General features: G+C 42.1%; 1 protein-coding gene and 1 non-coding gene across 2 annotated transcripts; both read left to right on the forward strand.

Annotated features, from left to right (window-relative positions):
- The first annotated feature begins 1,005 nt into the window (after positions 1 to 1,005).
- Positions 1,006 to 11,351, forward strand: LOC115169963 (40S ribosomal protein S15). The gene is made up of 4 exons (XM_029726123.1): positions 1,006 to 1,088; positions 4,868 to 4,953; positions 5,397 to 5,631; positions 11,196 to 11,351. The coding sequence occupies exons 1-4, from the start codon at positions 1,086 to 1,088 to the stop codon at positions 11,307 to 11,309; spliced, it is 438 nt and encodes a 145-aa protein (XP_029581983.1). The 5' UTR covers positions 1,006 to 1,085; the 3' UTR covers positions 11,310 to 11,351.
- Positions 5,009 to 5,143, forward strand: LOC115170298 (small nucleolar RNA SNORA35). The gene has a single exon (XR_003871041.1). It is a non-coding gene; the product is annotated as a small nucleolar RNA SNORA35 (small nucleolar RNA).
- Positions 11,352 to 11,489: the final 138 nt, after the last annotated feature.

Raw genomic sequence — 11,489 nt, forward strand, 5'->3', positions numbered from 1 at the left:
TATGTGGACACCTGTTCGAACATCTCATTCCAAAATCATGGGCATTAATATGGTGTTTGTCCCACCTTTGTTGCTATAACAGCCTCCATTCTTCTGGGAAGGCTTTCCACTAGATGTTGGAACATTGCTGCAGGGACTTGCTTCCATTCAGCCACGAGCATGCTTCCAATTCATCCCAATGGTGTTTGATGGGGTTGAGGTCAGGGCTCTGTGCTGGTCAGTCAAGTTCTTCCACACCAATCTCAACAAACCATTTCTGTATGGACCTCGCTTTGTGCCCTAGGGGCATTGTCATGCTGAAACAGGAAAGGTCCTTCCCCAAACTGTTGCCACAAAGTTGGAAGCACAGAATCGTCTAGATTCCAGCCATTACAATGAGCCCATCCTCCTATAGCTCCTCCCACCAGCCTCCTCTGGTACCAGGTAAGGTGAGTTGATATCATATAGAATTTCTTAGCATTTTTCATACAGCCATACGGGTATTACATGTCTTGTTCTTGCACATGTTTGTTTCTAGGTTGTCCACCCACAGCAGAAGCTCTGTTGTACGGCACTTTGCCGTTTCAGAAGGCGATCACGTGGAGAAGAAAATTAAGATCTGGTACCGAAATCAGGACCTCTTTGTACATTATGTATTTATAGCTGGTGATTGACTTTATACGGCACATAATCAGGATAACATTGTACTGGGTATGAACATTATCAGGTGTGGTGGGCTGGGTGTCTTTAATAAAATGTGTTTTCTCTTACCACCTGCCTTTGTGTTATTCCATGCTAGATATATTTTTGTGTGACAGCTGTAATAAAAGATTACACAAATTGTTTAGCTGTTTGTTTTCATTTGGATATCTATAGAAGTATCCCGACTATGGTGAGTGATTTCAACTTGAATGGAAGTTGCACTGTTAGACGTTTGAGACTGAAAAGATAAAAGTTAATTTTCTTGTACAATACCTCCACCTACTGGTCCAGTGAAATATACAAATATTTTGTCTGGCCGGAAATAGCCGGATGTCCCTGCGAGTCACGCGATATTAGCACAAACGAGACTTCGGAACATTCTTTTCAACGGAACATCAGGCAAAATGGTAGGTGCCCAATTTTACAAGAATCCGAATTTGACCATCTATGTCCATCTCAGCTAAGTTATAATACCTTTTAATTATTAAACCATACAGTGCACTGTATCACTACGTATCAATCGATACATTGGTGAATTTTAGGATGAAACATTATTGACGCTACCACAAAGCTTGTGATGCATGTTAAGCTCATACGGTTGCCTGCAGTGCTAATGCTAGCTTGCTGTTTATTTACCCAGTCAGGTCTTGTCTTTTAGAGACATTTTTGTAAATGTTTTATTTATTTAACCAGGTAGGCTAGTTGAGAACAAGTTCTCATTTACAACTGCGACCTGGCCAAGATAAAGCACAACAGTTCGACACACAACAACACAGAGTTACACATTGAATAAATAAACATACAGTCCATAATACAGAAAAAGTCTATATACAGTGTGTGCAAGGAAGGTAAGGCAATAAATAGGCCATGGTGGCGAAGTAATTACAATATACCAATTAAACACTGGAGTGATAGATGTGCAGAAGATGAATGTGCAAGTAGAGATACTGGGGTGAAAAGGAGCAAGATGCATAAATAAATACAGTATGGGATGAGGTAGTTGGATGGGCTATTCACAGATGGGCTATGTGCAGTGATCTGTGAGCTGCTCTGACAGCTGGTGCTTAAAGCTAGTGAGGGAGATGGGAGGCTCCAGCTTCAGAGATTTTTGCAGTTCGTTCCAGTTATTGGCAGCAGAGAACTGTAAGGAAAGGCGGCCAAAGGAGGAATTGGCTTTGGGGGTGACCAGTGAGATATACTTGCTGGAGCGCGTGCTACAGGTGGGTGCTGCTATGGTGACCAGTGAGCTGAGATAAGGCGGGGCTTTACCTAGCAAAGACTTGTAGATGACCTGGAGCCAAAGGGTTAGGCGATGAGTATGAAGCGAGGGCCAGACAACAAGAGCATACAGGTCGCAGTGGTGGATAGTATATGGGGTTTTGGTGACAAAACGGATGGCACTGTGATGGACTGCATCCAATTTGTTGAGTAGAGTGTTGGAGGCTATTTTGTAAATGACATTGCCGAAGTCAAGGATCGGTAGGATGGTCAGTTTTACGAGGGTATGTTATAGAGGTCGACCAATTAATCGGAATGGCCGATTTAATTAGGGCCGATTTCAAGTTTTCATAACAATTGGACATCGGTATATTTGGACAGCGATTTGGCCGATTTTATTATTTACATTTTTACACCTTTATTTAACTAGGCAGTTTATTTATTTAACTGTTATTTAACTAGGCAAGTCAGTTAAGAACACATTCTTATTTTCAATGACGGCCTAGGAACGGTGGGTTAACTGCCTTGTTCAGGGGCAGAACGACAGATTTTTACCTTGTCAGCTCAGGGATTCAATCTTGCAACCTTACGGTTAACTAGTCCAACGCTCTAACCACCTGCCTTACATTGCACTCCACTAGGAGCCTGCCTGTTATGCGAATGCAGTAAGAAGCCATGGTAAGTTGCTAGCTAGCATTAAACTTATCTTATAAAAATCAATCAATCATAATCACTAGTGAACTCACATGGTTGATGATATTACTAGTTTATCTAGCGTGTCCTTCATTGCATATAATCGATGCGGTACTGAACGGTTCCGTATTTCACTGAAAGAATAAACGTTTTGTTTTCGAGATGATAGTTTCCGGATTCGACCATATTAATGACCTAAGGCTCGTATTTCTGTGTGTTATTATGTTATACTTAAGTCTATGATTTGATAGAGCAGTCTGACTGAGCGATGGTAGGCACCAGCATGCTCGTAAGCATTCATTCAAACAGCACTTTTGTGAGTTTTGCTCTTCGCAATGCTTCAAACATTGCGCTGTTTATGACTTCAAGCCTATCAACCCCCGAGATTAGGCTTATGTAACCGATGTGAAATGGCTAGCTAGTTAGCGGGGTGCGCGCTAATAGCATTTCAAACGTCACTCGCTCTGAGACTTGGAGTAGTTGTTCCCCTTGCTCTGCATGGGTAACGCTGCTTCGAGGGTGGCTGTTGTCGATGTGTTCCTGGTTCGAGCCCAGGTAGGAGCGAGGAGAGGGACGGAAGCTATACTGTTACACTGGCAATAGTAAAGTGCCTATAAGAACATCCAACAGTCAAAAGGTATATGAAATACAAATCGTATAGAGAGAAATAGTCCTATAATAACTACAACCTAAAACGTCTTACCTGGGAATATTGAAGACTCATGTTAAAAGGAACCACCAGCTTTCATATGTTCTCATGTACTGAGCAAGGAACTTAAACGTTAGCTTTCTTACAAGAAACATATTGCACTTTTACTTTCTTCTCCAACACTTTGTTTTTGCATTATTTAAACCAAATTGAACATGTTTCATTATTTGAGGCTAAATTGATTTTATTGATTATTATGTTAAAATAAGTGTTCATTCAGTATTGTTGTAATTGTCATTACAAATAAATAAATCGACCGATTAATCGGTATCGGCTTTTATGGCCCTCCAATAATCGGCATCGGCGTTGAAAAATCATAATCGGTCGACCTCTATTATTTTTGGCAGCGTGAGTGAAGGATGCTTTGTTGCGAAATAGGAAGCCGATTCTAGATGTAATTTTGGATTGGAGATGCTTAATGTGAGTCTGGAAGGAGAGTTTACAGTCTAGCCAGACACCTTGGTATTTGTAGTTGTCCACATATTCTAAGTCAGAACCATCCAGAGTAGTGATGCTGGACGGTCGGGCAGGTGCGGGCAGCGATCGGTTGAAGAGCATGCATTTAGTTTAACTTGCATTTTAAGAGTAGTTGGAGGCCACGGAAGGAGAGTTGTATGGCATTGAAGCTCGTCTGGAGGTTAGTTAACACAGTGTCCAAAGAAGGGCCAGAGGTATACAGAATGTTGTTGTCTGCGTAGAGGTGGATCAGAGAATCACAAGCAGCAAGAGCGACGTCATTGATGTATACAGAGAAGAGAGTCGGCCCGAGAATTGAACCCTGTGGCACCCCCATAAAGACTGCCAGAGGTCTGGACAACAGGCCCTCCGATTTGACACACTGAACTCTATCTGAGAAGAGGTTGGTGAACCAGGCGAGTCATTTGAGAAACCAAGGCTGTTGAGTCTGCTGATAAGAATGTGGTGATTGACAGAGTCGAAAGCCTTGGCCAGGTCGATAAATATGGCTGCACAGTAATGTCTCATAGCGATGGCGGTTATGATATTGTTTAGGACCATGAGCTTGGCTGAGGTGTACCCATGAGCAGCTCTGAAACCAGATTGCATAGCGGAGAAGGTACGGTGGGATTCGAAATGTTCGGTAATCTGTTTAACTTGGCTTTCGAAGACCTTAGAAAGTCGGGTAGGATAGATATAGGTCTGTAGCAGTTTGGGTCTAGAGTGTCTCCCCCTTTTGAAGAGGGGGATGATCGCGGCAGTGGCAGTGGTGACAGTGTTTCCTAGCCTCAGTGCAGTGGGCAGCTGGGGGGAGGTGCTCTTATTCTCCATGGACTTTACAGTGTCCCAGAACTTTTTGGAGTTTATGCTACAGGATGCAAATTTCTGTTTGAAAAAGCTAGCCTTAGCTTTCCTAACTGCCTGTGTATATTGGTTCCTAACTTCCCTGAAAAGTTGCATATCACAGGGATTCCGAAGTAAGCACGACAGCACTCTAACACATAGTGGCTATAACTGTTATTATGTTACTAATGAACGTCTCATTTTAACACTCGCTTTCGTTGGCCCTCAATATCCACTGTGTTAAAGTAGTTTGCGTGATTTCCCTAGGCGGATGTCGAGATCAAGAAGAAGCGTACCTTCAGGAAGTTCACCTACAGAGGTGTGGACCTGGACCAGCTTCTGGACATGTCCTAGTGAGTAAATCAATTCATCCAGTAAATGCGCCACTACATTTGTCAATATTGCTGTTTGCATTGTGGTATGTCGGTGAAAGCTCAGCACTTTCTCTGAGTGTAACCATCATACCAATGCTAGATGAACCCCATCTTGCAGAAGGGTGAGGTCTGACAGTGGCGTTCTCTCTTTCGAAAGTTGGGTACATTATTATGGCAACTGGTATGCTGTGTTCCATTTTCATTCGTTTTCTCAATTTTGCATGTAATACAATACATATCCTTACATAATTAGTTGGACTATGACTAAATATGTAAAACTCTAAAGGCCATTTTGGTACATTCTGGATTCATTTAAATGTTTAATTAACTTCCCTGTAGAAGTCTCCAGTCTACTATTTGGACCTGATGCTGAATGTTAATCTGAAAGTATGCCTGACTGCATCATGCCTCCTCTCCTCCAGTGAACAGCTGATGCAGCTGTACTGCGCCCGCCAGAGGAGGAGACTTAACCGTGGCCTTCGCCGCAAGCAGCAGTCCCTCCTGAAGCGCCTGCGTAAGGCCAAGAAGGAGGCTCCCCCGATGGAGAAGCCCGAGGTGGTGAAGACTCACCTTAGGGACATGGTCATCCTGCCTGAGATGGTCGGCTCCATGGTCGGAGTGTACAACGGCAAGACCTTCAACCAGGTTGAAATCAAGGTGAGGTTTTGGGAAAGATCTGTGGGTAGGCTTGGGCGGTTTCCAGATTGTCATACCTTCATACCAACCTTGTGCTCCCCTGGGATATTTGGTAATACTGACACTGAACACAAGGGGTGCTATTTTGGGGCCCCCGGGTGGAGCAGCGGTCTGGCGGCGCACAATTTGGCCCAGCGTTGTCCGGATTTGGTCTGGCATTGTAATTAAGAATTTGTTCTTAACTTCTTGGGGCTATGTGGGACGTTAGCGTGCCCCCCGTGGCGCACCCTATCAACAGCAGGTGCATTTCAAGAGCGGCAAATTTGAAACCAAATAAATGTCCAAATTCAAATTTCTCAAACATACAACTAACTTACAGCCTTTGAAAGATAAACATCTTCTTAATCTAACCACGTTTACCGATTTCAAAAAGGTTTTACGGGGAAAGCATAAAGTTAGGTTATGTTAGGAGAGTACATTGACAATAGCTGTGTGTAGTGTATTGTCGATTCAAAGACAGGCGTCACCAAAACCATAAAATCAGCTAAAATTATGCACTAACCTTTTACAATCTCCATCAGATGACACTCCTAGGACATTATGTTAGACAATGCATGCATTTTTAGTTCTATCAAGTTCGTATTTATAGCTAAAAACAGCGTTTTACTATGGCGTTGATGTTCAGGAAACCGTTTCCCTCCAATACCGGCAGTCAAGTCATGACAACAAAATAATTAATTAATATTAGAAAACATTGGTAAAATATTATATTGTCATTCAAAGAATTATAGATTTACATCTCTTGAACGCAATGGACTTGCCAGATTTAAAATTAACCTTACTGGGAAATCACACTTTGCAATAATCTGAGCACTGCGCCAGAAAAATACGCATTGCGATACAGACTAACCGCCATGTTGGAGAGATCTAAAATCGAAAATACTATGTAAATAATCCATTACCTTTGATTCTCTTCATCAGATGTCACTTCCAAAGAATCCCAGGTCCATAACGAATGTAGTTTTGTTCAAAAAAGCTCATCATTTATGTCCAAAAACCTCCGTGTTGTAGCACATGATCTAAGCCAGCCGGACTTCACTTCAAGAACGGAAAAAATATATTTACGTTCGTTCAAACATGTCAAACGTTGTATCGCATAAATCATTAGGGCCTTTTTTAACCAGAACATTAATAAAATTCAAGGCGGACCATTGGGTTCTCTTTTAAAACGTTTCGGAATGAGAGTACCCACCATCAAATCGCGCGCCAGGTGTCTAATGGGCCATCGCCGTTCCAAAGCTCTTCTTCAGTCAGATCTCACTGCAGAAGATTCAAAACACTTTGTAAAGGCTGGGGACATCTTGTGGAAGCAATAGGAAGTGCCAAAATATTCCTCCTTCCCTTTGTTTTTCAATGGTATAGGCTTAAAGTCAATTCAACACATCAGGTATCCACTTCCTGTCAGAATCTGTCTCAGGGTTTTGCCTGCCAAATGAGTTCTGTTATACTCACAGACACCATTCAAACAGTTTTAGAAACTTCAGGGTGTTTTCTATCCAAACCTGAACAATAATATGCATATTCTAGCTTCTGAGTTGGTGTAATAGGCAGTTAAAAATGGGCACATATTTTTTCCAAAAATTCTCAATACTGCCCCCTATACCCTAACAGGTTAACTGACTTGCCTAGTAAAAAAATATATATAACTTTTTTTCTAACCTCACTGAGCCTCTAATCCAAAAGTTAGCAATGCTAATAGGATCATGTAAAATTCCATATTGAATGCTAGCTAAATGCTAAAGAGCGCATTGTGAACATTTTATAGTCTCTGACATTAACTATTTACAGTACAGACATCCCAGCTCATAGTTATACAGGGAAGGCTTTTGATCCAAAAGGAGATTCTCTGCTGTTACCAAGAGAAGTTTGGTTTTGCGAGAAGCTAACCAGGTAGCACGATACCAAATGCACAACTGCATAGCAGTTAGTACATTTCAGACAGTTAATGTAATAATAATAAGATACACTACATGGCCAAAAGTATGTGGACACCCCTTCAAGTTGTTGTATTCAACTATTTCAGCCACACCCGTTGCTGACAGGTGTTTAACCTCTGTGGGGTATGTGGGACGCTATTCAACAGCCAGTGAAATAGCAGGGCGGAAAATTCAAAACAACAAAAATCTCATAATTCAAATTTCTCAAACATACAACTATTATATCCCATTTTAAAGATACACTTCTCATTAATCCAACCACATTGTCCGATTTCAAAAAGGCTTTACGGCGAAAGCATAACATTAGATTATGTTAGGACAGCGCTGAGACAAGAAAAACCACACAGCCATTTTCCAAGCAAGGAGAGGCGTCACAAAAACCAGAAATACAGCTAAAATTAATCACTAACCTTTGACGATCTTCATCAGATGACACTCCCAGGACTCAATGTTACACAATACATCTATGTTTTGTTCGATAAAGTTTATATTTATATCCAAAAACCCCATTTTACATTGGCGCGTGATGTTCAGAAAATGTTTTGCCTCCAAACCTCCGGTGAATGAGCACATCAATTTACAAAAATACTCATCATAAACATTGATAAAATTTACAACAGTTATTGAAAGAGTTATACACTTCTTAATGCAACCGCTATGTCAGATTTCAAAATAGCTTTACAGCGAAAGCACATTGTTCAATATTCTGAGTACAGAGCTCAGCCATCAAAGCAAGCTATACAGTTACCCGCCAAGTTCTGAAGTCAACAAAACTCAGAAATAGTATTATAAATCTTCACTTACCTTTGCTGATCTTCGTCGGAATGCACTCCCAGGACTCCCACTTCCACAAGAAATGTTAGTTTTGTTCGATAAACTCCATATTTATGTCCAAATACCTCCGTTTTGTTCGCGCGTTCAGATCACTATTCCAAAGGCACAATGCGCGAGCGCAAAACCCTAGATGAAAAGTCAAAAAGTTCCATTACCGTTCGTAGAAACATGTCGAACGATGTTTACAATCAATCCTTAGTCTTTTTATCATAAATATTCGATAATATTCCAACTGGACAATAGCGTATTCATTACAGGAGAAAAAGAAGGAACGGTGCTCCTGCGTGACAGCGCAATAAACAACTCATTCGCCTCAGGCAGTCCACTTGTTGAGTCGGCTCTTATTCTCTCCCCTATAACAGTAGAAGCATGAAACAAGGTTCTAAAGACTGTTGACATCTAGTGGAAGCCTTAGGAAGTGCCAAATGAACCCTAAGTCACTGTGTACTGTATAGGCAATCACTTGAAAAACTACAAACCTCAGATTTCCACACTTCCTGGTTGGATTTTTCTCAGGTTTTTGCCTGCCATAGGAGTTCTGTTATACTCACAGACATCATTCAAACAGTTTTAGAAACTCGGAGTGTTTTCTATCCAAATCTACTAATAATATGCATATCCTACCTTCTGAGCCTGAGTAGCAGGCAGTTTACTACGGGAACGCCTTACATCCGGACGTCAAAATACTGCCCCCTACCCTAGAGAAGTTCAAATCAAGCACACAGCCATGCAATCTCCATAGACAAACATTGGCAGTAGATTAGCCCGAACTGAAGAGCTCAGTGACTCAACTTGGCACCGTCAGGATGCCACCTTTCCAACAAGTCAGTTTGTCTATTTTCTCCCCTGCTAGAGCTGCCCCGGTCAACTGTAAGTGCTGTTATTATGAAGTGGAAACGTCTAGGAGCAATAACGGCTCAGCTGCGACGTGGTAGGCCACAGAAGTTTATTTATTTAACTGTTATTTAACTAGGCGAGTCAGTTAAGAACAAATTCTTATTTTCAATGATGGCCTAGGAACAGTGGGTTAACTGCCTTGTTCAGGGGCAGAAGGACAGATTTTTACCATGTCAACTCAGGGATTTGATCTTGCAACCTTTCGGTTAATAGTCCAACACTCTAACCACTAGGCTACCTGCCCCCACAAGCTCACAGAACAGGACCGCCGAGTGCTGAAACATGTAGCGCATAAATATTGTCTGTCCTCGGTTGCAACACTCACTACCAAGTTTCAAACTGCCTCTGGAAGCAACTTCAGCACAATAACCGTTTGTTGGGAGCTTCATGAAATGGGTTTCCATGGCCGAGCAGCCGCACACAAGCCTAAGTTCACCATGCGCAATGTCAAGACTCTACTGGAGTAGTGTAAAGCTCGCTGCCATTGGACTCTAGAGCAGTGGAACCGTGTTCTCTGGGGTGATGAATCACGCTTCGCCATCTGGCAGTCCGATAGACGAATCTGGGTTTGGCAGGTGCCAGGAGAACACTACCTGCCCAAATGCATAGTACCGACTGTGAAGTTTGGTGGAGAATGAATAATGATCTGTGGCTGTTTTTCATGGTTTGGGCTAAGCCCCTTAGTTCCAATGAAGGGAAGTGACCTTTTAGATTCTGTACTTCTAACTTTGTGGCAATGGTTTGGGGAAGGCCCTTTCCTGTTTCAGCATGACAATACCCCTGTGCACAAAGCGAGGTCCATACAGAAATGGTTTGTTGAGATTGGTGTGGAAGAACTTGACTGGCCTGCACAGAGCCCTGACCTCAACCCCATCGAACAATTTTGGGGTGAATTGGAACACAGACTGCAAGCCAGGCCTAATCGCCCAACATCAGTGCCCGGCCTCACTAATGCTCATGTGGCTCAATGGAAGCAAGTCCCTGCAGCAATGTTCTTCCTAGTGGAAAGCCTTTCCAGAAGAGTGAAGGCTGTTATATCAGCAAAGGGGGGACCATTTACAGCAAAGGAACTCCATTTTTTTTTTTTTTTATTAGATTTATTTATACAGGTTTTTCTCATTGAGATAACATCTGTTTTCCAGGAGAGACCTGGTCCGTATCAATGCCCATGATTTTGGAATGAGATTTTTGACACATGTCCACATACTTTTGGCATTGTAGTGTATCTAGCTGGCAAACATTTAGTTGTGAATTCCATACTATAACTAGATCACCTGGTGCGTGCTGCACAACAGTGAGTGACTGAAGGCTCCGGTCTCGTCACTGTGCTTGTAAACAAACACCGTGTTACTGGGGACTACCAGTATGCTTCATAATGAATATGTGACGGGTGAAATGACGAACTCAATCTGCTTTATCGCCTAGTTAAAAAGTAACAACAAATATTCACATTCATTAAACTTCAAATATAGTTTTAATTGGTATGGAAAAACCTTCCCGTGGCTGTTTCCAAATTCCCCGGTATACCGCCCAAGCCTGCTAGACACAACAATGGCCCCTCCCAAGATTACGATTGTAAATAACTTTTTGCTAGGGATTTCGCATCCATTGACCTGCATGTCACTTGGCTATTACTTTATTTGCCTCACTGTATTTTTGAAGCCTTTGGTAACAATCAGATTTTTGTGTGGTCCCTAAATGTTTTGGTCCTGCATCAGTCTTGGCCTTAAAAGTTTTATGTCTAAATCTGCATGCAGAGGTTGTCGGTGCACAATGTACTGTGGTAGTTGTGGAACAGGTGTATTCTAGTGACAGGATTGTCCTGCTCTGTACTAACAATTTTACTTCTCTCTCCAGCCTGAGATGTGCGGCCACTACCTGGGGGAGTTCTCTATCACCTACAAGCCAGTCAAGCACGGTCGCCCCGGTATCGGAGCTACACATTCTTCTCGTTTCATCCCACTGAAATAGAAGGGCTGCTCTCTTTGTATAAATAAAAATGAGGTCCCCACACTTTTCTGTTGGCTTTTAATTTAAACATGTTTTGTTCTGTTTGCCTGAATTTGTATCCATTGACAAGAGGTCTAATGACACTGAATTAATTTCGTTTTCAAGGTGTGGGTGCATATGTGCCAACTTTTTTGGGGGGGG

Source organism: Salmo trutta, chromosome 31 (assembly GCF_901001165.1).
Source record: "Salmo trutta chromosome 31, fSalTru1.1, whole genome shotgun sequence".
Taxonomy (NCBI): Eukaryota; Metazoa; Chordata; class Actinopteri; order Salmoniformes; family Salmonidae; genus Salmo; species Salmo trutta.